Source organism: Dipodomys merriami, unplaced genomic scaffold (assembly GCF_024711535.1).
Source record: "Dipodomys merriami isolate MVZ:Mamm:240054 unplaced genomic scaffold, mDipMer1.0.p SCAF_25, whole genome shotgun sequence".
In the NCBI taxonomy this organism is placed as follows: domain Eukaryota; kingdom Metazoa; phylum Chordata; class Mammalia; order Rodentia; family Heteromyidae; genus Dipodomys; species Dipodomys merriami.
This window is the reverse complement of record NW_027203937.1, coordinates 20619201-20640558: the sequence shown is the minus strand read 5'-3', so window position 1 is coordinate 20640558 and position 21358 is coordinate 20619201. Positions and strand designations below refer to the sequence as shown.

General features: G+C 43.7%; 1 protein-coding gene across 1 annotated transcript; it reads left to right on the top strand.

The window, feature by feature from the left end:
• The first annotated feature begins 1165 nt into the window (after positions 1-1165).
• Hpx (hemopexin) lies at positions 1166-18699 on the top strand. The gene is made up of 10 exons (XM_070035191.1): positions 1166-1277; positions 1416-1474; positions 1563-1634; positions 1937-2058; positions 3180-3333; positions 3980-4192; positions 4444-4581; positions 17864-17994; positions 18079-18241; positions 18359-18699. Exons 1-10 carry the CDS (start codon positions 1195-1197, stop codon positions 18616-18618), a joined length of 1395 nt encoding a protein of 464 aa, XP_069891292.1. The 5' UTR covers positions 1166-1194; the 3' UTR covers positions 18619-18699.
• Positions 18700-21358: the final 2659 nt, after the last annotated feature.

Below are 21358 nucleotides of genomic sequence, written 5' to 3'. Positions count from 1 at the left end.
ATTTACCTATTGAGCAACTATTATATGCTATTTTAGACCTAATGGTATTGTAGATAGAATGGGATAGAAAGATAAACAAGATAAGCAAAACAAATAAAGCAAACAGTAGATTATAAAAGAAAGCTGAGGATGCATTGGTAGAGCAATTGCCTAGCCTGTGCAAGGCCCTGGGTTCTACTGCCAGCACCACAAAACAAAACAAAAGCAATAAAATGAACACGAAAAACTTAATTCAAGGCATAGACTGTTGAAATGATTTTGAGTTTCAGAAAGTAACACAATGAAAGTGTCTGAAATGTCTGCATAAACTGGTCAGGAAAATAGTTATTGAGAAGGTAACATTTAAGTCGAAATTCAGCTGTAAATATTGTGAAACCTTCATTACAGTACTATCTGTTCCGTGATGGGTAAATAAACGATTGCTCCCCTAACGTGGAAACTACCAAGAAAGACTAATTACTAGTAGGGGAAATGCCCCCTCTCGATGGAGAGACACGTCCACTTCCGCCCCATTACTGTCAGTTTTCGTCTTCCAGGCATTTTTGCAACACCCTTTGCCAACAGGGGTTGAAGCTAGGACATTTGGCAACGGTGAGACATTACTGACCCCTAAACTAGCGTTCAGAGATAAAGCTGAACAGGATTAGGGTACCCAGAAAGGTCTTGATGACTGGAGCTTGGGGAAAGCTATTCTCCTGAGTATTTCAGAGTTAGTTTGTCCGTGCATGGTTGCTAAGCACATATAAGTATTGGTTTCTTTAATTGCCTAAGAGCTTTAGTTGATAGGGCTTGATACTAAGTACACAAAAATTCTAGTTCCCACCTCTTCTCACCTCCCCACTGTAGAAGTAAACTTAAAAGCATGGAATGGCGATCCTTACTCTACTCCCTTCTCAGATTTAGGGGCACCCAGATTCATGACCAGTGTGTGGTTGAGAGTCACAATGGACTGCAAGCATGGGCTAGTCATTGCTGAAGGGGGATGGGGGCTGCTGCCGGGAAGAGGGAGTCCTGGAGTCAGATTTCATTCCAGACCTTGACCTTATTGGAGGTGATGCAATCAACCAATATTAGCATAGTCCTGGGAGACTGCTTATCCCCAATAGGGTTGAAAGTGGGGGTGGTGCTGCCACCAACTCTATATAAATTCAACCCCTGATGTCCAAAGCTGTCCTGAGGCTTCTCTAGCTCAGCATGACTAGGACACTGGGAGACCCCATTGCACTGGCCTTGTTAGGCCTCTGCTGGTCTCTGGCTATTGCCAACCCTCTTCCAACGTGAGTAAAGCTAGGATGAGGGATAGAAAATTATGGTCTGGGTTTGGATACATGGGTCCAGGTTTTGGGGTTGGGTCAAGAGCTAAGGAAGAAATATAGGTCACAATGGACTCAGGCATCTATCTGTTCTCTCTTTAGTGCCCAGGGGAATGTTGCTGAAGGTGAAATTGCAACCAAACTAGACCCCGATGTGATCGGTGAGGCTCCAATTCCCTATCACGTATGTCATTGTGTTTTTTCATCTTACTGGTTTTTCACCTTGCCAACTCCTTACCTCTACTCCAGAACGCTGCTCTGATGGCTGGAGTCTTGATGCTACCACTATGGATGGCAATGGGACCATGCTGTTTTTCAAAGGTAGGGGGCTTGGTAGCACATGTCTGTAATTCCAGCATATTTCGGGGGAGGCTGAAACAGGAGGATCATAAGTTCAAGGCCAGCCTAGGCTAGACCTTGTCTCAAGCAAACAACAGAAGATACACAAAAAATAGCTAGGAGGAGCTCTGGGGGCCTCAGATGTGTTCTTCTTCAGAGATTGTCTCCATTTGTGGGTGGACTAAGGAAATATTCATGGGTATCACTGGCAGCTTCTCTGTAACGATTTCAAGTCACACAGAATTTTGTTGTGTGTCTCTCAGTAAATGTGGATTTTTTTTAAGGGGAATTTGTGTGGAAGGGTCACAAATGGGTCCGGGAGTTGATCTCAGAGAGATGGAAGAATTCTACCAGCTCTGTGGATGCTGCATTTCGTCGTGGTGGCAACAGTGTCTTTCTGATCAAGGTACTCTAGGACAAGGGCAGAGTTTGGCAACAAAGAACTGGAATCAATCTGTGAGCTTCTCTCAAGTTTCTCAGACTTGGAGCTTGTTTTAGTACATTTTCTGCTGCTGTAATAGAATACCCAGAACTAGATAATTTAAATGAGCAGTAATTTATTTGGTTCATGGCTCTGGGGTCTGTGAAGTCTAAAGCACGGAATTGGCATCTGGCAAAGGAACTCTTGCGTTGGTATAGCATGGTTAGAAAGACAATACCAAGGCTAGACGGCTAGAGTAAGAGAGCAAGAAAGGTCCAAATTTGCTTCCATAGCAGCAATCTGCTCTTGCGATAACTAACTCATTCCTGTTGTCACATTTATGCAGTTAATCCATTCATGATGACCTAATCGCCTCTTTATTGGCTCCACCCACCAATTCTGTTGCATTTGTTTCCAACAAATGATCTTTGGGGAACATAGTCAAACTAGAGCAGGGCTCATACTGATATATACCAAGCTTCCTTCTGTGCCTTTGTTTCCTTAATAAAAGCTCGGGGTTATATCCACTCATTTTTCAGTTCTTGAGCCAAATTCTTCCTCTTCACTGTAAATCCTTCAGGGGCTTTCCCAGCCAGACTTGGGCATTTCCTTTGTATTCCCAATGCTCTTTTCATTTTTTTTAAACTCATTTTGCTGGGTACATGGCTAAGATGGTAGGAATTGTTTCTGCTTCTGTACAGGGGATCTTGTCACCCCACAATCCCTAATGCCTCTCAATACTTGGCTGTAATAGTCATTTAGTAAATGCTTCTTTAATGACTGCATAACTTAATGAACAAATGAATGCATGAATGATTGTAGGATAACTATTTGTGGGTATACTTACCCAAATCAATAGATTAAGTATGCCTCAGGAGTATCTAGTTATTTATAAGCCAGATATGTATGCTATAGTAGTATCAACTGTGTACAGTAAAAATCAGTATATGTATTGTGCAAAAGATATCACACCATTGTCTACAGAGAGACAATGTGGGGCTGCAAAAGGATAATTGTATAAGAACAATAGGTCAAAAACACGATGTGTGAATGCAGATTGGCACTATCTGAAAGAGTAGTTCAAAATAGAGTATTTTTCACTCCAGGGTGACAAAGTCTGGGTATACCCTCCTGAAGAGAAGGAGAATGGATATCCAAAGTTGCTCCAAGATGAATTTCCTGGCATCCCATTTCCAGTGGATGCAGCTGTGGAATGTCACCGTGGAGAATGTCATGATGAAGGCATCATCTTCTTCCAAGGTCAGTAGAAGCTGGATTCCTAGAGGCCTGGAAAAGTAGTTAACAGTGGCAAAGGAGTAATGTTGCTAATAGTGATGGAAGTAGCCACTCTGTGATTTCAGTAAGGAAAATAGGGAAGCCCGTTTTGGCCTAGTCATCAGGTAGGAGAAAGAGAGGGCATCGTTCTAATAAAGGTACCCAGGCTAAAAGTCCTCCACTATTCCCTATGAGCCTAGGACAAATCTATGTGGTTTAGTTTTTGGTGTAAGGTACATGATGACCAAACACCTTTTGATTCTCCAGTTTTGACTTTCATCATCCCCTTACCTTAAACACTAAACTTCTAAAACTATGCTATGCCCCATATACTCCATTTGCTTCATACTTTAGGCCCTTTCCTCTGTAGAATTCCATCTTCCCTCTCGTGTATGTCTCGTAACTCCTTCAGCTTTCTGTTTAAGAATCACCTTCCCTGCAAACTTCCCCTGGACTTTCTCTCTTGCTGAGATGACCATATGCACTTTGCTTTTGTTTGTAAGATCACTCTTCTCAATTATCTCCCTGCTTCCCTGTGCACCCCATGTTGTTAGTGCTGGATACATCCTGGGTCCCAGAGCAAGCACATAACCTAGCTTCCCTAAATGTGTTTTTGATTCATTGGTCAAAGGTGACCGCAAGTGGTTCTGGGACTTGGCTACAAGAACCAAAAAAGAACGTTCCTGGCCAGCTGTTGGCAACTGCACTGCCGCCCTGAGGTGGCTTGAACGCTACTACTGCTTCCAGGGCAACCGCTTCCTGCGCTTCAACCCTGCTACTGGAGAGGTTCCTCCCAGATACCCTCTGGATGCTCGAGACTACTTCATGTCTTGCCCTGGAAGAGGTGAGAAAACCCCAGTCTCTGGGACCTGCTGGAATTCATCTACCTTTCCTGAGCCTGTGGACTCTTGTGCCCCAGCTCTCATGTTAACTCTATTGTATTACATTGCCTCTTACTCTAGTCTATTTTCATTCTGACTCTTCCCATTGTCCTCATAGGGGGAAACCCACACTCTTACTAACCCCAGCCATCTGTTCCTCCTCAGCCTCCATTCCATCGTCTTATCTGTTTCTTTCTCTTTTTCCCTCTTGCAGGCCATGGTAGAAGACACAGGAACGGAACTGGCCAAGGGAATAGCACCCACCATGGCCTTGAGTATACACGCTGTAACCCAGATCTAGTCCTGACTGCATTGCTGTCTGACAACCATGGCATCACATATGCCTTCAGTGGTGAGAGATTCCCTCCACCTCCCCAGTTTCTGTCTTCTCTCTTTTTTACTTGCATTTCTCATCCATGACACATTTCCCATTTTCACTATGTCTTCTATTTTGTCTCCCTCTCCTTTCCACCTTTAACAGGCTATACTGCACCCATGCCTCCTCTGATGCATGTTTTCCAACCTTCTCTCTCCTTGCCCAGGCCTGTAACTTCATCCATATGATCCCTTCCCGGTGTCATCTACTCCCATGTCATCCATGCCCTTGGAGGACTTCTCAGTTCCAGTGATTCCTCATGTCTTCTTTGTCCTATGTGCTGCTGAGTCAGTCCTCTGGCTCACTTCTGCTCTGTCTGTGTCCCTAGGCTTCTGTGCCTCTTGGTGTCCCTTTTCTCTTGCCTGTCTTTCTGGATATTCTGGCCCCTCCTGAATTAATCTTCAATCTTTTCCCAGGTACCTAGTTCCTATGGCTAGGCCTTTGGGCTCTATATCATTTTCGATGAGATGTTTCCATCGTTGAGAAACAGATAAGAAACACTGAGTACCCTTGACTTTGGGGAGATGGCTTCAAGTTTTCTCCGCTGAATGTCAATGGGCACACCCATCCCTGGCCTTGGCCTGTGGCATCAACTGGTACAGATTCATCTAGTGAGATCTGGGGATGTTCTAAGACTGGTCAGGCAGGTAGTGATGTGTCATTTCTCCCATCTCCAAGAGAGGATATGATCAACTACATTACACTCAAACTAAGATATATGTGTGATCAGATATGAAAGTAGGGTAAGTACTGAGAACATAGGAAAGTGAAAAAAATTGTTTTTAACTCCTGGATAAACCTGATCTATTATGATTGCCAAGATCTACTGAAAATATCCACCTGGGGATCATATATCCTCAGCAGGAATGTATACTATAATGAAAATGTATAGCTGGAATGGAATACACATATAATGAAGACATAGAACTAAACAGAACATAGTAAGAACATCTAAGTCCAGGTGTATATGCAGCTATGGAGAGAACATGGAATCACTACAAGAACAGTGTGTATGGAGGGGGGGAGGGAGAGAGAGAGAGAGACAGACAGACACACAGACAGAGACAGAGACAGAGAGACAGAGACAGAAGACAGAGAGAGAACAAAACTTGAGTAGAACAGGATACACACCAAAATATAAAGAAAATCAGCCATGGAGAACTCACTAAACTTCAAGTCCACAAGTCTACAAAGAGGACACAGCTGAACTCTTAGATGTGTGAGGGAACACAATCATGAGAACACCATTATATTAAAAAATATATGCCCAGGTGAGGACACATGGTTTGGTGGAAATACCAAACTGCTCAGCATGGAGCTGGTACTCGTCTCCTCCTTTAAATTTGTCTCCTTTCCCTTCCATCCACTCTCCTCTTCACAACTTTGGATGGCACATGGGACCATGGTGTCTTCCCCATTTTCTCTTTACTTCATGATCTTTCAGCTTCATATCCTACTGATAATTCCCAAAGCTGTTCTCTTTTTCTGATCTGATTCCTAGAGGGAGAGTCTGAATGGCTCAGCCCTATGTTTTCATACCAGAACATATTGAAATGGTTGCTGGTCAGTCTGGATCAGCTACAGATGGGTTAGAGACTCATTACTTACTTCCTCTGCACAAAGAGAAACGCAGCTCTTATTCTCAAAATAGGGGGCCTGAACAGGATAGACTCAGCAGAAAGGGAAAGTGGGTATGACCTGTCATGACATACCCAGTTCACAAAGAGAGCTTGTGCTATGGTTAGAACATCAGGTATTGTGATTCAATTGTGATTTATTTAGACACATTAGAGGCATTGATATGTATGATCAGATACAAAAGTTAGGGAAATGATAAGAACATTGAAAAATATCTGTGAGGTACTAGATATCTTAGTCACTGAGACATGACAGGATATCTGCCCTCAGAAAGTCGCTGGAGGGTGGGAGGAGAGAATGTAAGAGGGAGAGGGAGAAGCAGAGCACAATAGCAAAGAAAGAAGAAAGAGAGGGGCTGGGAAGGTAGCTCAGTGGTAGAGTGCGTGCCTCGCATGCATGAGGCCCTGGGTTCGATTTCTCAGCACCACATAAGCAGAAAAAGCCAGAAGTGGTGCTGTGGCTCAAGTGGTAGGTGCTAGCCTTGAGCTGAAGAGCTGAGGGACAGTGCCCAGGCCCAGAGTTCAAGTCCCAAGACCGACCAAAAAAAAAAAAAGAAGAAGAAGAAAGAGAATACTTTCACATAGTATTAGGAGCCCTAAAAAATAGGGCAGGTTAATATGATAGAGGAGAATGAGGACCAATTGTACTGAAAGGAGGAGTTTTTTGTTTTATTTTGTTTGAACTCAGGGCCTAGGCACTATCCTTGAGCTTTTTAAAAATTCCATTCCTTCCTTCCTTCCTTCCTTCCTTCCTTCCTTCCTTCCTTCCTTCCTTTCTTTCCTTTTTTTTTTTTTTTTTTTGGTCGGTCATGGGGCTTGAACTCTGGTCCTGGGTGCTATCCCTCAGCTCTTCAGCTCAAGGTGAGCGCTCTACCACTTGAGCCACAGCGCCACTTCCAGTTTTCTAGTGGTTTATTGGAGATAAGAGTCTCACAGAGGGCTGGGAAGTTGGCTCAGTGATAGAGCACTTGTCTTGCATGCCTGAGGCCCTGGGTTCGATTCCTCAGCACCACATAAGCAAAAAGAAAAAAAGCCAGAAGTGGCGCTGTAGCTCAAGTGGTAGAGCAGTAACCTTGAACTGAAGAGCTGAGGGACAGTGCTCAGGCCCAGAGTTCATGCCCTACAACCGGACCCCCCCCCCCCAAAATAATAAAAGAGTCTCACGGTGTTTCCTGCCCAGGCTAGCTTTGAATCATGATCCTCAGATTTCAGCCTCCTGAGTAGCTAGGATTACAGGCATGAGCCACTGGTGTCCGGCTTGCTTGCTTGCTTGCTTGCTTGCTTGCTTCCTTTCTTTTTTTGTCGGTCATGGGGCTTGAACCCAGGGCCTAGGCCCTGTCCCTGAGCTCTTTTGCTGAAGGCTAGCACTCTACCAATTTGAGCCACAGTTCCACTTCCAGTTTTTGATTGGTTCATTGGAGATAAGAGTCTTATTGGGACTTTTCTGCCTGGGCTGGCTTTGAACTGCAATTCCCAGATCTTAGCCTCCTGAGTAGCTTGGATTACAAGTGTGAGCCACCAGTGCCCCGCTGTCCCTGAGCTTTTTATCCTTAAGGCTAGTGGTTGATCATTTAAACCAAAGCTCCATTTCCAGCTTTTTGGTGTTTAATTGGAGATAAGAGTTTCATAGACTTTCCTGCCTTGAACTGTAATCCTCAGATCTCAGCCTCCTAAGTAGCTACTAGGATTATAGGCATGAGCCAGTGACACCTAGCTAAGGGTGATTTTTTTTTTTTAATTTTTTTATTGTAAAGATTCTATACAGAGGGTTACAGTTACATGAGTGGGGTAATGAGTACACTTCCTCTTGAACATTGTTACCCCCTCCATTGTTTTCTCCCTACCATCCCCTCCCTCCCTCCCTTCCCCAAGGTTCTTTTTTTTTTTTTTTTTTTGATTGTGATTAAGTGATTACTTAATTTCCGGAAATTCACAGTATTGTGGAATAATGATGCTCATTTAAAGTCACACGTTCATTCTAACTTTCCTGGAGCAAATTGTCTATCACAGTCTGTAATATATAACGGTGTTCATATGTTATATACCATACACGTGATCAGCAGCATGGGGATATTTAGTAGTGGTTCAACCAGATGAGTGGGAGTTCTTTGTTTCTTAAGTCCTGTTAGTTTTGTCATATCACCTAACATTTTGGATTTATCATCCGCTTATCAGGGAGACCATGTACTGTTTGTCTCTTCGTTCTTGGCTTACCTCGCTCAACATGATTCCTTCTAGCTCCATCCATTTCCCTGCAAATGCCATTATTTTGTCATTTCTAATGGCTGCATAATATTCCATTGTGTATAGATACCACAATTTTTGGATCCATTCATCTGTGGTGGGGCATCTAGGTTGTTTCCATATCCTAGCTATTGTGAACAGTGCTGCAATAAACATGGAGGTGCACATGTCCTTGTATATTGGTTCCTGTTGTTCAGGGTAGATGCCTAGAAGTGGTATGACTGGGTCGTAAGGGAGGTCAATCTTTAGCTTTCTAAGGACCCTCCAGACTGCTTTCCAAAGTGGTTGTATGAGTGTACATTCCCACCAGCAGTGTAATAGCGTTCCTCGTTCTCCACATCCCCTCCAGCATTTGTCGTTGGCTGATTTGTGGATGTGGGACATTCTGACTGGGGTAAGGTGGTATCTCAGGGTTGTCTTTATTTGCATTTCCTTCACCACCAGGGATGATGAACATTTCCTCATGTGTTTCTTTGCCATTTTTATTTCTTCATTTGAGAAGTCCCTCTTTAGTTCCCTTGCCCATTTAGTAATTGGTTTGTTAGGTTTGGGAGGGATTAGTTTCTTGAGTTCCCTGTATATACAGGATGTTAACCCCTTGTCTGATATATTGCTGGTAAATATTTTTTCCCAATTAGTTGGTTGTCTTTCTAGCTTGGTTGCGATAGCTTTATCTGTGCAGAAGCTTTTTATTTTAAGGTAGTCCCATTTGTCGAGTCTCTCTCCAATTTGTTGTGACCCTGGGACTCTGTTCAGGAAGTTCTTTCCTGTGCCTATTAGTTCAAGTGTCTCTCCTACTCTGTCCTGCAGTAGTTTCAGAGATTCAGGTTTAATGTTAAGGTCTTTAATCCATTTTGAGTTGATGTTGGTGCATGGTGATAGGTTGGGGTCCACTTTTAGTTTTCTGCATGTGGCTGCCCAGTTTTCCCAGCACCAGCGGTTGAAGAGGCTGTGTTTCTTCCATTGTATGTCTTTGGCTCCTTTGTCGAATATCAGCTGGCTGTAGGCCTGTGGATTTATTTCTGGATCTTCTATTCTGTTCCATTGGTCTTCGGGTCTGTTTTTGTGCCAGTACCATGCTGTCTTTGTTATTATAGCTCTGTAGTAGAGTTTGAAGTTCGGCATGGATAGCCCTCCCATATTGTCTTTATCCCCTAGAATTGTTTTGGCTATTCTAGGTCTTTTGTTGTTCCATATGAATTTTTGGACTGTTTTCTGTATTTCAGAGATGTACGTCATTGGGATTTTAATAGGAATTGCGTTGAATTTGTATATTAGTTTTGGAAGTATTACCATCTTTACTATATTAAGTCGGCCTATCCAGGAGCATGGGAGGTCTTTCCATTTCCTAGTGTCTTCTGCAATTTCTTTCTTTAACTTTTTATAGTTCTCATTAAATAGTTCTTTTACATCTTTGGTTAGGTTAATTCCTAAATATTTTATTTTTCGGGAGGTTATTGTGAATGGGGTTGCTCCCTTTATTTCCCTCTCTTCCTGTACATTATCAGTGTATAGGAAGGCAACTGATTTTTGTGGGTTTATTTTGTATCCTGCTATTTTGCCAAAGTGATTTATGATTTCTAAGAGTTTGGGGATGGAGTTTTTGGGATCTTGGAGGTATAGTATCATGTCGTCTGCGAAAAGGGATAGTTTAACTTCTTCTTTTCCTATGCGGATCCCTTTAATGTCTTTTTCTTGCCTTATTGCCCTGGCTAAGGGTTCTAGGACTATATTGAAGAGGAGTGGAGACAGTGGGCATCCTTGCCTTGTTCCTGATTTTAGGAGAATTGGTTGTAGCTTTTCCCCATTAAGTATAATATTGGCTATTGGTCTGTCATAAATGGCTTTTATTGTTTTTAGAAATGTTCCTTCTATTCCTATTTTTTCCAGAGCTTTTAGCATGAATGAATGTTGAATTTTGTCAAAGGCCTTTTCTGCATCTGTAGCGATAATCATGTGATTCTTGACCTTGGCTCTGTTGATATGTTGGATTACATTTATTGACTTACGTATGTTAAACCATCCCTGTGTCTCTGGGATGAAGCCTACCTGGTCATAGTGAATTATTTTTTTTATGTGTTTCTGGATTCTGTTAGCTAGAATCTTGTTAAGGATCTTTGCATCTGTGTTCATCAAGGAGATTGGCCTGTAATTCTCCTTTTTGGTTGGGTCTTTGCCTGGTTTGGGGATGAGTGTGATATTGGCTTCGTAGAATGAGTTTGGGATAGCTCCTTCCTTCTCTGTTTCTCTGAAGAGCTTGAGGAGTATGGGTATTAGTTCTTGTTTGAAGGTCTTATAGAATTCTGCTGTGAATCCATCTGGTCCTGGGCTTTTTTTTGTTGGAAGACTTTTGATAGCTTCCTGTAGCTCATTATAGGATATTGGCTTATTTAATTGGTTAACTTCTTCCTTGCTCAGTTTGGGCAACTTGTATTTCTCTAAAAATGCATCCATTTCTGCCCGATTTTCTTCCTTTAGAGAGTATAGCTTTTGAAAGTAGTCTGTTAGAATTGTTTGGATATCTTGGGTACGTGTGGTGATGTTTCCCGTGGCATCCCTAATCCTATTAATATGGGTTTCCTCTCTTCTTTTTTTAATTAATCTAGCCAATGGGCCATCAATTTTGTTTATTTTTTCAAAGAACCAGCTTTTTGTTTGGTTTATTTTGGTTATGGTTTTCTGATTTTCTAATTGGTTAATCTCTGCTTTTAATTTGGTTATCTGGCTTCTTCTAGTAGCTTTAGGTCCCATTTTTTCCTGTTTTTCTAGCTGTTTTAATTGCAACATGAGATTATTTACTTGGTCTGTCTCCATTCTCTTGATGTGGGCACTGAGGGCAATAAATTTGCCCCTCAGGACTGCTTTTGCTGTGTCCCACAAGTTTCTTTGTGAGGTGTTTTCATTTTCATTGAGTTGTAGGAAATGCTTTATTTCTTCTCTGATCTCTTCTGTTATCCAGGCATTGTTAAGGAGTGTGCTGTTCAATTTCCATGTATTGGAGAAATTTCTGCGGTATGCTTTGTTATTGAGAGCTAGCTTGATTCCACTGTGGTCAGATAGGATACAGGGGATTATGTCGATCCCTTTGTATTTGCTTAAGTTCCTTGCATGAACTATGATATGGTCTATTTTGGAGAAAGTTCCGTGAGCTGCTGAGAAGAATGTGTACTGTGTTGTTTTAGGGTGAAATACTCGGTAGATGTCAGTTAATTCCGCTTGCAGTATGGCCTCTCTTAATTCGGTAGCTTCTTTGCCAATCCTCTGGTTGGTAGACCTGTCCTTTGGTGAGAGTGGTGTGTTAAAGTCTCCTAGTATTATCGTATTGGGATCTATTTTATTCTGTAAGTTTGAGAGCATTTGTTTGACATATCTGGGTGCACCAATATTTGGGGCATATAAGTTGATGATGGTTATATCCTCCTCTTGGATTGTTCCCTTTATTAATATGTAGTGTCCGTCCTTGTCTTTCTGTACTGATTTTAATGAAAAGTTTATTTTGTCAGATATCAGGATAGCTACACCTGCTTTCTTACTGGGGGCGTTTGATTGGTAGATCCTTTTCCACCCCTTCACTCTGAGTTTGTTTGTATGTTTGGCTGAGAGGTGGGTCTCCTGAAGGCAACAGATGGATGGGTCTTGTTTTCTTATCCAGTCCTCAGTTCGTTTTCTTTTAATTGGCGAATTCAGCCCATTTATATTAAGAGAAAGTATAGAGAGATGCATTGTTGTCCCTGCCATTCCGTTTTCCTAAGTTTTTCTTTTTTCCTTTCCTCCTGTGCTTGCTCAGTTAGACTTTGAGTAACGCCTGTTTGGGGCAGGCCCCAGTTCCTGGCTGCTTTCTTCAGGTTGTGTCCCCCCTCTTAGAATTCTTTGTAATGCTGGCTTAATGTTTATGTATTCATTTAGTTTTTCTTTGCTATTAAAAGTTTTCAGTTCTCCATCAAATGTGAATGCTAGCTTTGCCGGGTAGATCAGTCTGGGTTGGCAGTTATTGGCTCTCAGGGCTCGTATGGTGCTTTCCCAGGCTTTTCTTGCATTCATTGTTTGTGTGGAGAGATCTGCAGTAATTCTTATTTTTTTCCCATTGTAGTATAGCTCCTTCTTCATTTTTGCTGCATGCAGGATTGTTTCCTTATTATTCAGATCTATCATTTTTACTATAATGTGTCTAGAAGTGTTTCTCCTGGGGTCTTGCTTGTTGGGTGTTCGATAAGCTTTTGTGATGTAGTTAAGATGGTCGTTTTTGAGGTGGGGAAAATTTTCATTGATTATATTGTTAAATAGGTGGTGCATTCCCTTGCTCTGGAATTCCTCACCTTCGTCCACTCCAATTATGCGAAGGTTAAATTTTTTAGCATTATCTGCTTGCTCTTGAATATCCCTTTGGTTTAATTTGAGTAATTTTTCCATATCTGTCACTTTTTGGTCCAGTTGGTGTATTCTGTCTTCTGTATCTGACACTCGACCTTCCATTTCATTCACTCTGTTGACAGTGGCTTCTATTGTGGTTTGCATGGAGGAAATGGATCCCTTTATGGATTCAATGTTGGTTCTCAGAGTACTGATCTCACCTCTCAATGAGGTATGCATTACCTCTAATTTGGCGTTTATCTCACTTCTTACTGAGGTTTGTGCAGCTTCTATTTTTGCATGCATCTCTTGTTTGATACCCTGTATCTCTTTGGATAGTTCATCCTTGTGCTCTTTCAATTTCTGATCAATTTCTCGCTTTATTTCTTGAGTCATTGCCTCCAGCAACCCTTGGAAGTAGCCTTTGTCTTCCATTCCTGCTTTGCTCCCACTGGGGCTCTCCCCTGTGTGGCTGCTGGCTTTTGAGGTGAGCTTGCTGTCCTGGGTGGTAGTAAACCTTGTGATTTTTCTCTGTGATTTTCGCATGGAGGTTCAGGAGACTGCTCTTCAATTTTGTTTTGGTGTGTCTGTCTTTGCTTGGTTGCTGATTCTGTATTGGTAGAGAGAGTCTGTGCCTGATCTGGGTTCTGTTGGGAGCCTATTTCCAGCTGCTATTCTGACTTACTTAGGATTCTCAGCTCTCTGCTGTAGATTGCTGGCAGTTCCCGCCTTTGGAAGGGTTGAGCAGCCTAGACTGCTTGTGTTTGCTCCTACGGGTGCTCTTGTGAAGAACAGATGCTCTGGATGCACTCTCCCAAATGCTGGAGTCTGCTATGGGCTCCTGATGTGTTTTTGTTTGTTTGTTTTGGGCTGGTTGTGGGCTTGAACTCTAGGTTTGGGTGCTGTCCCTCAGCTTTTCAGCTCAAGGCTGGCACCCTACCGTTTGAGCCACAGCACCACTTCTGACCCTTTTTGCTTTTGTGATGCTGAGGAATCAGATCCAGGGCCTCATACATCCAAGACTATCACTCTATTGCTGAGCTGCCTTAACAGTCTGAGCTCCTGCTTACTATCAGGTGCTGGCAGCCTGTGTTGCCCAATTCCCAGTCTAGGGTATATGGGTGGAGTTTTGGTGGGGTTTGGGCTTCTCTTGTCCTGGGCCTCCAGGTCTTTTGTTGTCACAGGCGTGCTTCCCCGGGGAGTGTTGTTTCCTGGCTTTCTCCCCTCTGTTGAGGCGTATGCTCAGCTTTTTACTTCAATTGGGAGGAGTTGGTTGTGTTGTTCAGGCGCCGGTTCCCCGGGCCTGGTTCCGGCCCCAGCCTGGAGCGCGCTTGTTAGGCCTGTGCTGATGTGTATACCACCTAGGTTATGCAGCCTGGAGCGCACTCGTTAGGCCTGTGCTGATGTGTATACCACCTAGGTTATACAGCCTGGGGGACACAGTTCAAATTTCTTCTACTGTTGGTAGTCTTGACCCAGGGGCGCTGTTCCTGGCTTGGGCATTTAAGCTCCCTTCCAGGGGTGCTCTTGCTCTAGCCTGGCCAGCTGAGTGTGCTCCACGGGCTGGTGGAGCTCTCAAACAGTTCCCAGTTTTAGTGGGTCCTGTGGTCCGGGTGTTGGGGTAGGGAGTCTAGGTCAGGGTCTGGGGATTCCCTCCAGCTCTGGTCTCCCTTGAGGGATACACTTCCCCTGTGGGGTACTCACCCTGGAGCTGGTTGTTTCTGTGTGGTGTAGGTCGTCAGTTGTTGTTGCAATCCGGGCTGGGTTGGGCGGTGGTGGCTCTGTGTGATTCTTTTCTGTCTCTGCCTCTGTCGAAGCTGTCGGGTCAAGAGTGTCCCCGCTCAGACAGCTTCTTCGCGGTACCTCTGGGGCCCGAGTGGCCCCACCGGGTCGTTGCGATCGTGATCGGGCGGGCGGGTGGGTGGTCTGCAGACAGTTCCCTTTGCACGCTGCTGGCGGTTTTGGCGGGATGGAACCTCTGCTCGGGTGGAGAGTGCCCGGTCGTTGCGATCGCGATCGGGCGGGCGTGCTGCTGGTGCTGAGCGGCTTTGGCGGGATGGAGCCTCTCTGCTCAGGTGGAGAGTGAGGGGTGGGGGTGGGATCCTCGTGGAGACTCCCGGCTGGTAGGCTTCTCTGTTCCTGGCGATCCGCTGTTCTGTAAACCAGTACCTGGTGATCTGAAAGCGGCCCCCTGTGTCTCTGCTGTGTCTCTTGGGGCTCCCGCAGCCCCCGCCGGGGCCGGCTGGCCGGCGGCTTGGCGCACTGCCGCGCGGCCAGTAAAGGTTGGGGGAGGGGTCTTCCCTTTTCTTCTGAAATTCTTCTTTTCCTCTGTTTCTTTTTTGTTATTCTCCGCCTCTGGTTTTTCTCTGAGTGTTCGTCTTTTTGTTGTTGTCGGTCTCTTGGGGAGATTAAGCGTTGGAGCTCGAACTCTCTTTTTGGTTGGAGAGAGCTGTGGCGTTTCGCTACTGCCCCGTCGCCATCTTGGTCCCCCCTCCTTCTAAGGGTGATTTTTTTAAAAGCAAAGATTTCAATAATACAAAGGATTGACCACATAAAGCCTTGGAGAAAAAAGTATTGTAGAGAATGAAAGGCAAATATTTTGAGGCATCAAAAAAGAAGGCCAGGGAGATGGGAAGGGACAGGAAGGGGAAACAAAGGAGGAAGCAACAATGCTTGATAAGAAATGTACTCATTATCTTTCCCATGTAATTGTAACCCCTCTGTACAGTATTTTCACAAAAAAAATCATTTTTAAAAAAGAAGGCCAGTTAACTAGAACACAAAAAGAGCTGACCTGCTGAATTGAACGAGAAAGGAAAGCAGAGCCAGGTCACATAGATCTATCTGGTAAGGATTTTCTGGAAAAGGAAGCCGAGGTAAGGTATTGAGCAGAGCTGTGAATGGTTCTGACTTGGTTTGAGATGATCATCCTGGTTCCTTGGAGAACGTCAGCCATATAGTTATGGTTATGTAAGCTTAGAATCTAGCTGAAAGTTCTTATAGCTGATGACAGTTTGTACTAGAATGATAGCAGAGCTGGTGAGGGGCCATCATGATGCATTTTGGACTTAGAGCTGACAGTATCAGCTGATAGAGTGGATAGTGAGGAAGAGTGGAGAAGGGAAAGGAAAGGCTCAAGAATAACTCAGCCTTGGAGCTGGGAAGGTGCTCAGTGGTAGAGCGCTTGCCTTGCATGCCTGAGGCCCTGGGTTTGATTCCTCAGCACCACATAAGCAAAAAAGGAAAAAGCCAGAAGTGGCACTGTGGCTCAAGTGGCAGGCTCCACGACTGGACCCCAAAAAAGAGAGCAGACAATGGGATGTTTGATCTTTTTTTTTTTCTAAAATTTGGAAACTCTGTGCACACATGTGTGTATGTTTGGGGTAGAAATCAGTCTGGATGTTAGGTTTTGATGCTTAATAGCACCAAATGAATATATTAGGTAGGCCAATTAAGTTTGAAATTCAAATGTAAGGTCAGTCAGGGGAGAAGAGAATTAACAGGAAACCCTCAGCTTATAGATGATATTTGAAGCCCCAGAACTAGGTACGAAGAGCTCAATCAAGGGGACTCCAACCTTCTAATACAAGGGTGAAGAGAAAAGTCACCAGGATAAGAACTGGGTGCTAGTGGCTCATTCCTATAATCCTACTTACTCAGAAGACTGAGACCTGGAAGATTACAGTTTGAAGCTAACCCAGGTTGAAAAAGTTTGTGAGACTCCATCTGTAATTAGCCAGCAAAAAGCTGGGCAGTGGTGTGCCTCAAATGGTAAGGTGCTAGCCATGAATGAAAAAGCAAACTGAGAGTATAAGGCTCACACTTGTAATTCTAGCTACTCAGGAGGCTGAGATCTGAGGATCTGAAGTCATCCAGGCAGGAAAGTCTGTGAGAATTTTATCTAAAATTAATGAACAAAAAAAGCTGAAAATGGAGCTGTGGTTTAAATGGTAGAGGACCAGACTTAAGTGAACTAAGGGATAGTGTCCAGTCCCTGAGATTTTAGCCCCTGGATAGGCATGAGAGTGAGAGCACGAGTATGTATATGTGTGAGTATGTGTGTGTGTGAGAGAGAAAGAAAGAAAGAGAGAGACAGATAGACAGACAGACAGACAGAGATTTAAGAAAGGGTTGGTCAGCAGTCAAATGCTATGGAGATGTAGACTTAGGTGAATTCACCATTAGGTTTGGAGGAAAGAACATTTTCAATGGAGGAAAGGAAACAGAAGAAGTAAAAGAGGAGGAAAGAACATTTTCAATGGAGGAAAGGAAACAGAAGAAGTAAAAGAATGAACAGATGCCTTGATGATTCCTTTAATGGATTTTTATAAAAGGAGGAGTAGAAACATTGGGTAGTGACTAAGCTATACCCTCACACCTAGCCATCTCGCAGGGATCAGAAAACAAAGCCAGAGCCCAGTTCTAGTGGTCATGCATATAATCCTAGCTACTCAGATCTGAAGAGCAAGCTTTGAAGCCAGCCACGACAGGAGAGTCTTTGAGAAATCTTATTTCCAATGAACCACCAAAAAGCCAGAGGTGGAGCTGTGACTCAAATGGTAGAACACCAGCTTTGAGTGAAAAAATTTACAAAACATTAAAAACTAAGGGAAAGTACCCAGACTCCAAGTTCAAAGCCCAGTACAGGCACCAAAACCAACAACAAAACAAACAAAAACCAGGAGTTGGAACGTTTTTCTTCAAATTTCTGTCTACAACATTATCTATAACCAGATCTTTGCACATGAACACCTGAGATACACAGGATGCTTCCACCAAACCCTGTTTTGTTGGATTTACCTGGAACCTTCACCCTTGGTCTTCACACACGCTTCTGTCAGGGCCCCGCTAACTCCAGTTCCAACTGTGCTACAGTTTCTAACACTGCTGACCAACATCTTGATCTACTTCTTTCTCTCACCTTACCTTTTCCTTCTTAGCCTTGATACTTTCTATCCCTCTCGTGAAACATCGTTAGTGCCTGGGCTTTTGGTACCAGAATTAGCCCCGCTTCTGATACTCCACAGGGTCCCACTACTGGCGTCTGGATACCAGCCAGGATGGGTGGCATAGTTGGCCCATTGCTCATCAGTGGCCCAACGGTCCTTCGACAGTGGATGCTGCCTTTTCCTGGGATGATAAACTCTATCTGATCCAGGTATGTGTTCAGAGAAAGGCTTGAGATATAAACCAAACCAAGAATAATCCAGCTCTCTGTTGACTACTGTTCTTTGTTCTTTAGGGCACTCAGGTATATGTTTTCCTGGTCAAGGGAGGCTATATTCTAGTCAGTGGTTACCCAAAGCGGCTGGAGAAGGAACTTGGGAGTCCTTATGGAGTCAGCCTTGAGGCTGTGGATGCAGCCTTTACCTGCCCTGGCTCTTCTCGACTCTACATCATGGCAGGTGAGAGGCTTCTAGGTGTTACTTCTCCATGGCATTGATCCCCATCAGAGCATGACAAGGGCTAAGTCAGAATCCCTATAACAAGAAGCTATTTTTTGCTTGGTTTCTTATTTCCAGGACGGCAGCTCTGGTGGCTGGACTTGAAGTTAGGAGTTCAAGCTAAGTGGACCGAACTTTCGTGGCCTCATGAGAAGGTTGATGGGGCTTTGTGCATGGAAAAGTCCCTTGGCCCCAAATCATGTTCTTCCAATGGTCCCAGCTTATACCTCATCCATGGCCCCAATTTGTACTGCTACAGTGATGTGGAGAAACTGACTGCAGCTAAGACCCTTCCCCAGCCCCAGAAAGTATCAAGCCTCCTGGGCTGCAGTCAGTAAGGAGCCTCTAACAAGAGTTTGACCTGTCTCCACCCACTCCCCACTTTCCACCTAATAAAGCTCCATCCTTTTTCCTGTGGACACTGGGGTCTCCGTTGTAGAACAGTATTTACTTGAGTCAAAAAGTTAGCAATTTCCTTATTGAGGTTCATTTTTTTCCAAACAATATACATGTACATATACACATATATATGTATGTACATATATACACATACACACACACACACACACACACACACACACACACACACACACACACACACACATATATATATAAATTGACATTATAAAGGTGGTGTACAGAGGGGTTATAGTTACATAAGTCAGTTATACATGTTGTTGTTTTTTCTTTGTTTTTTCACCAATCCTGGGGCTTGAACTCAGGGCCTAGGCACAGAGCTTCTTTTGCTCAAGGCTAGTGCTCTACCACTTGAGTCACAGCACCACTTCTGGCTTTTAATGTGTATGTGGTACTGAGGAATCCAACCCAGGGCTTTATGAATGTTAGGTAAACACTCTGCCACAAAACCACATTCCCAGTCCCTACCTTTCTTTTTGAACAGTGTCACTCCTTCCCCCAATCTCTGCCAGGTTTTCCCTCCTGTCTCCACCCATGAATTGTATAGTTCATTTTCGACAGTGTTTAGTGGGTACCACTGCTGCATTTGTTCACCCTTAGTCCCACTCTTTCTGTACCAACACTTCACTATCCCTTTATTGAGGTTCCTAGGCTCAAACAAGACCCTGGGAAGGAGGAGGAGGAGGACTAAGGGACAATCTTTCATAGATAATTGTTAAATATAGACCACTAACTTTCTCCCACCTATTTATATATACTGTGAAAAAAGAGGAGCAGAATAGGGAGAGGAAATACTGAGTTCGAACAGCAAGTAAAAGGCAGAGTTAGGATCTGAACTAACCTGTTAATAACTAAGCCCAGATTAATCCTAAGGGCTAAGCACAAGTCTGTGGACAACTATGCATCTACAAAGTAAATTGGCTTAAAGTCCCTGTCTTGGGGCATATGGGGGAAGATTGTGGTTTCAGGTAGTTTAAGCAAAAGACAAAAGTCAGGCATTGATTGCTTTTAGATAGACATAGCAAGTGGAATGATTGGGAAGTGGGGAAACAAAGATACTGGCTATGTGTTAGAGATGAGCAGGAGGGGAAAATAAATGATTGAGGAATTTGGTACCATGAAATACATTTGTAGAGCATAACTGCAGATCTGTAAGAGTTGGGGATGGGGGGTTCTTCTGGATCCTGGAGCCTTAGGAGCTCTGCTGGAAGGCAGGGTCCTATGAATCTCTTCCATCTCCAGGGTATCTACACCATCTAAGCCAGCAAATGTCACATTCATAGAGATTACAGTACTTGGTTCTTCCCAGGTCATAAACTGGCAAGACTACCTGAAAAGATTTCAGGTGAGACTCTTTTCCTCCTCTTCCTTTCAAACCCAGATGAGGTTGGAGGTTGTTTTGTTTTGAGAGGGGAAAAGCTATAGACTCTCTGGAAGCCATTCCTCAGAGCTTCCATGTCCTAGCCTCAATGTACTTCTTTAAAATGAGTATAATACAACTCATCTTCTGGTGATAAACCTATACCTTTGACTTAGGAAGGGCCCTGGAAATACGCCAGACTGGGTCCCATGGCCTGCCTCATCTGGTTTAGAGGCAGCCCCTCTTGACTGGCTGGCCTCTTGCTTTGCAGACTTCGGTGGATAGAATAGCAAGCTGACAAGCTCTGTCAGCTATAGTGCCTCCAATTCACACTCCACCGTTAAGAAGCTTCTCTACTTCCTTATCACCTGTTTCAATGGGGATTCATGATCTCCAGGTCTCCAGATTCAAAGAATTCTTTTTTCTTGACCTGATTAGAAATCTTTGCTGTGCTGTTTGTCGGTGGCTCATGCCTGTAATCCTAGCTACTCAGGAGGCTGAGATCTGAGGATCACAGTGCAAAGCCAGCCCAGGCAGGCAAAAGTCCATGAAACTCTTATGTCCAATTAACCACCATAAAACCGGAAGTGGTGCTGTGGCTCAACTGGTTGAGTGCTTGCCTGGAGCTGCAGCGCTGAGGGATAGAGCCCAGGCCCAGAGTTCAAGCCCCACGACTGACAACAACACCAACAACAAATCTTTGCTGCATTTGATGCCATTGACCATTTATTTCTCCTTGAAAGTCTTTCCCCCCCTTGGATTTCTTCCATGACATTACTTTCTCCTGATTCTTCTCTTACTCTTCTGTTTCTTCTCAGTTTCCTTCCTGACCTTCTTTTCCTTTGCCAGCTCCCTAAATGTTGGCATTTTTCCAAGTTCATATCTCAGTTATTTTCTCTTCTCACCTTATGTGCTGTTCTGGGTTTGTGTTAGGATAGTCCTGTTGAAAGGTGTTGAGGAAGTTCTTGCCAGCCCTTGAGTCTGAAATCTGATTTCTACTTTATGTAGTATATGGGAACATTTTATTTCTTGTATATCTCTTAAAAGAAAGCTACCCCCTGGAAGAAAGGTAATTTGTTAGATCTAACTATACTAAAAAGAAAATGAAATACCTGTGGGGGAAGATAAAGCTATCTTTTCTCAAGAAGCACCTTTCCTGTTAGTGGGGATGAAAACTCTGTTTTTCATACAGGTGACTTAAATGCCATCTGTCTGGTAAAGCTAATTTGCTGGTGTAGCAAATCAAATGACACTAAGCCATTACTCTTGGTAAGAGTAATGATTAAAGAAAATCTGGGCAG

Bases quoted from the DNA above. Each gene is read 5' to 3' on its own strand.
- Hpx (XM_070035191.1), top strand. From the start codon at position 1,195: ATGACTAGGACACTGGGAGACCCCATTGCACTGGCCTTGTTAGGCCTC. The intron at 1,278-1,415 runs GTGAGTAAAGCT...TTCTCTCTTTAG, and splicing joins ATTGCCAACCCTCTTCCAAC to TGCCCAGGGGAATGTTGCTG. The intron at 1,635-1,936 runs GTAGGGGGCTTG...ATTTTTTTTAAG, and splicing joins GACCATGCTGTTTTTCAAAG to GGGAATTTGTGTGGAAGGGT.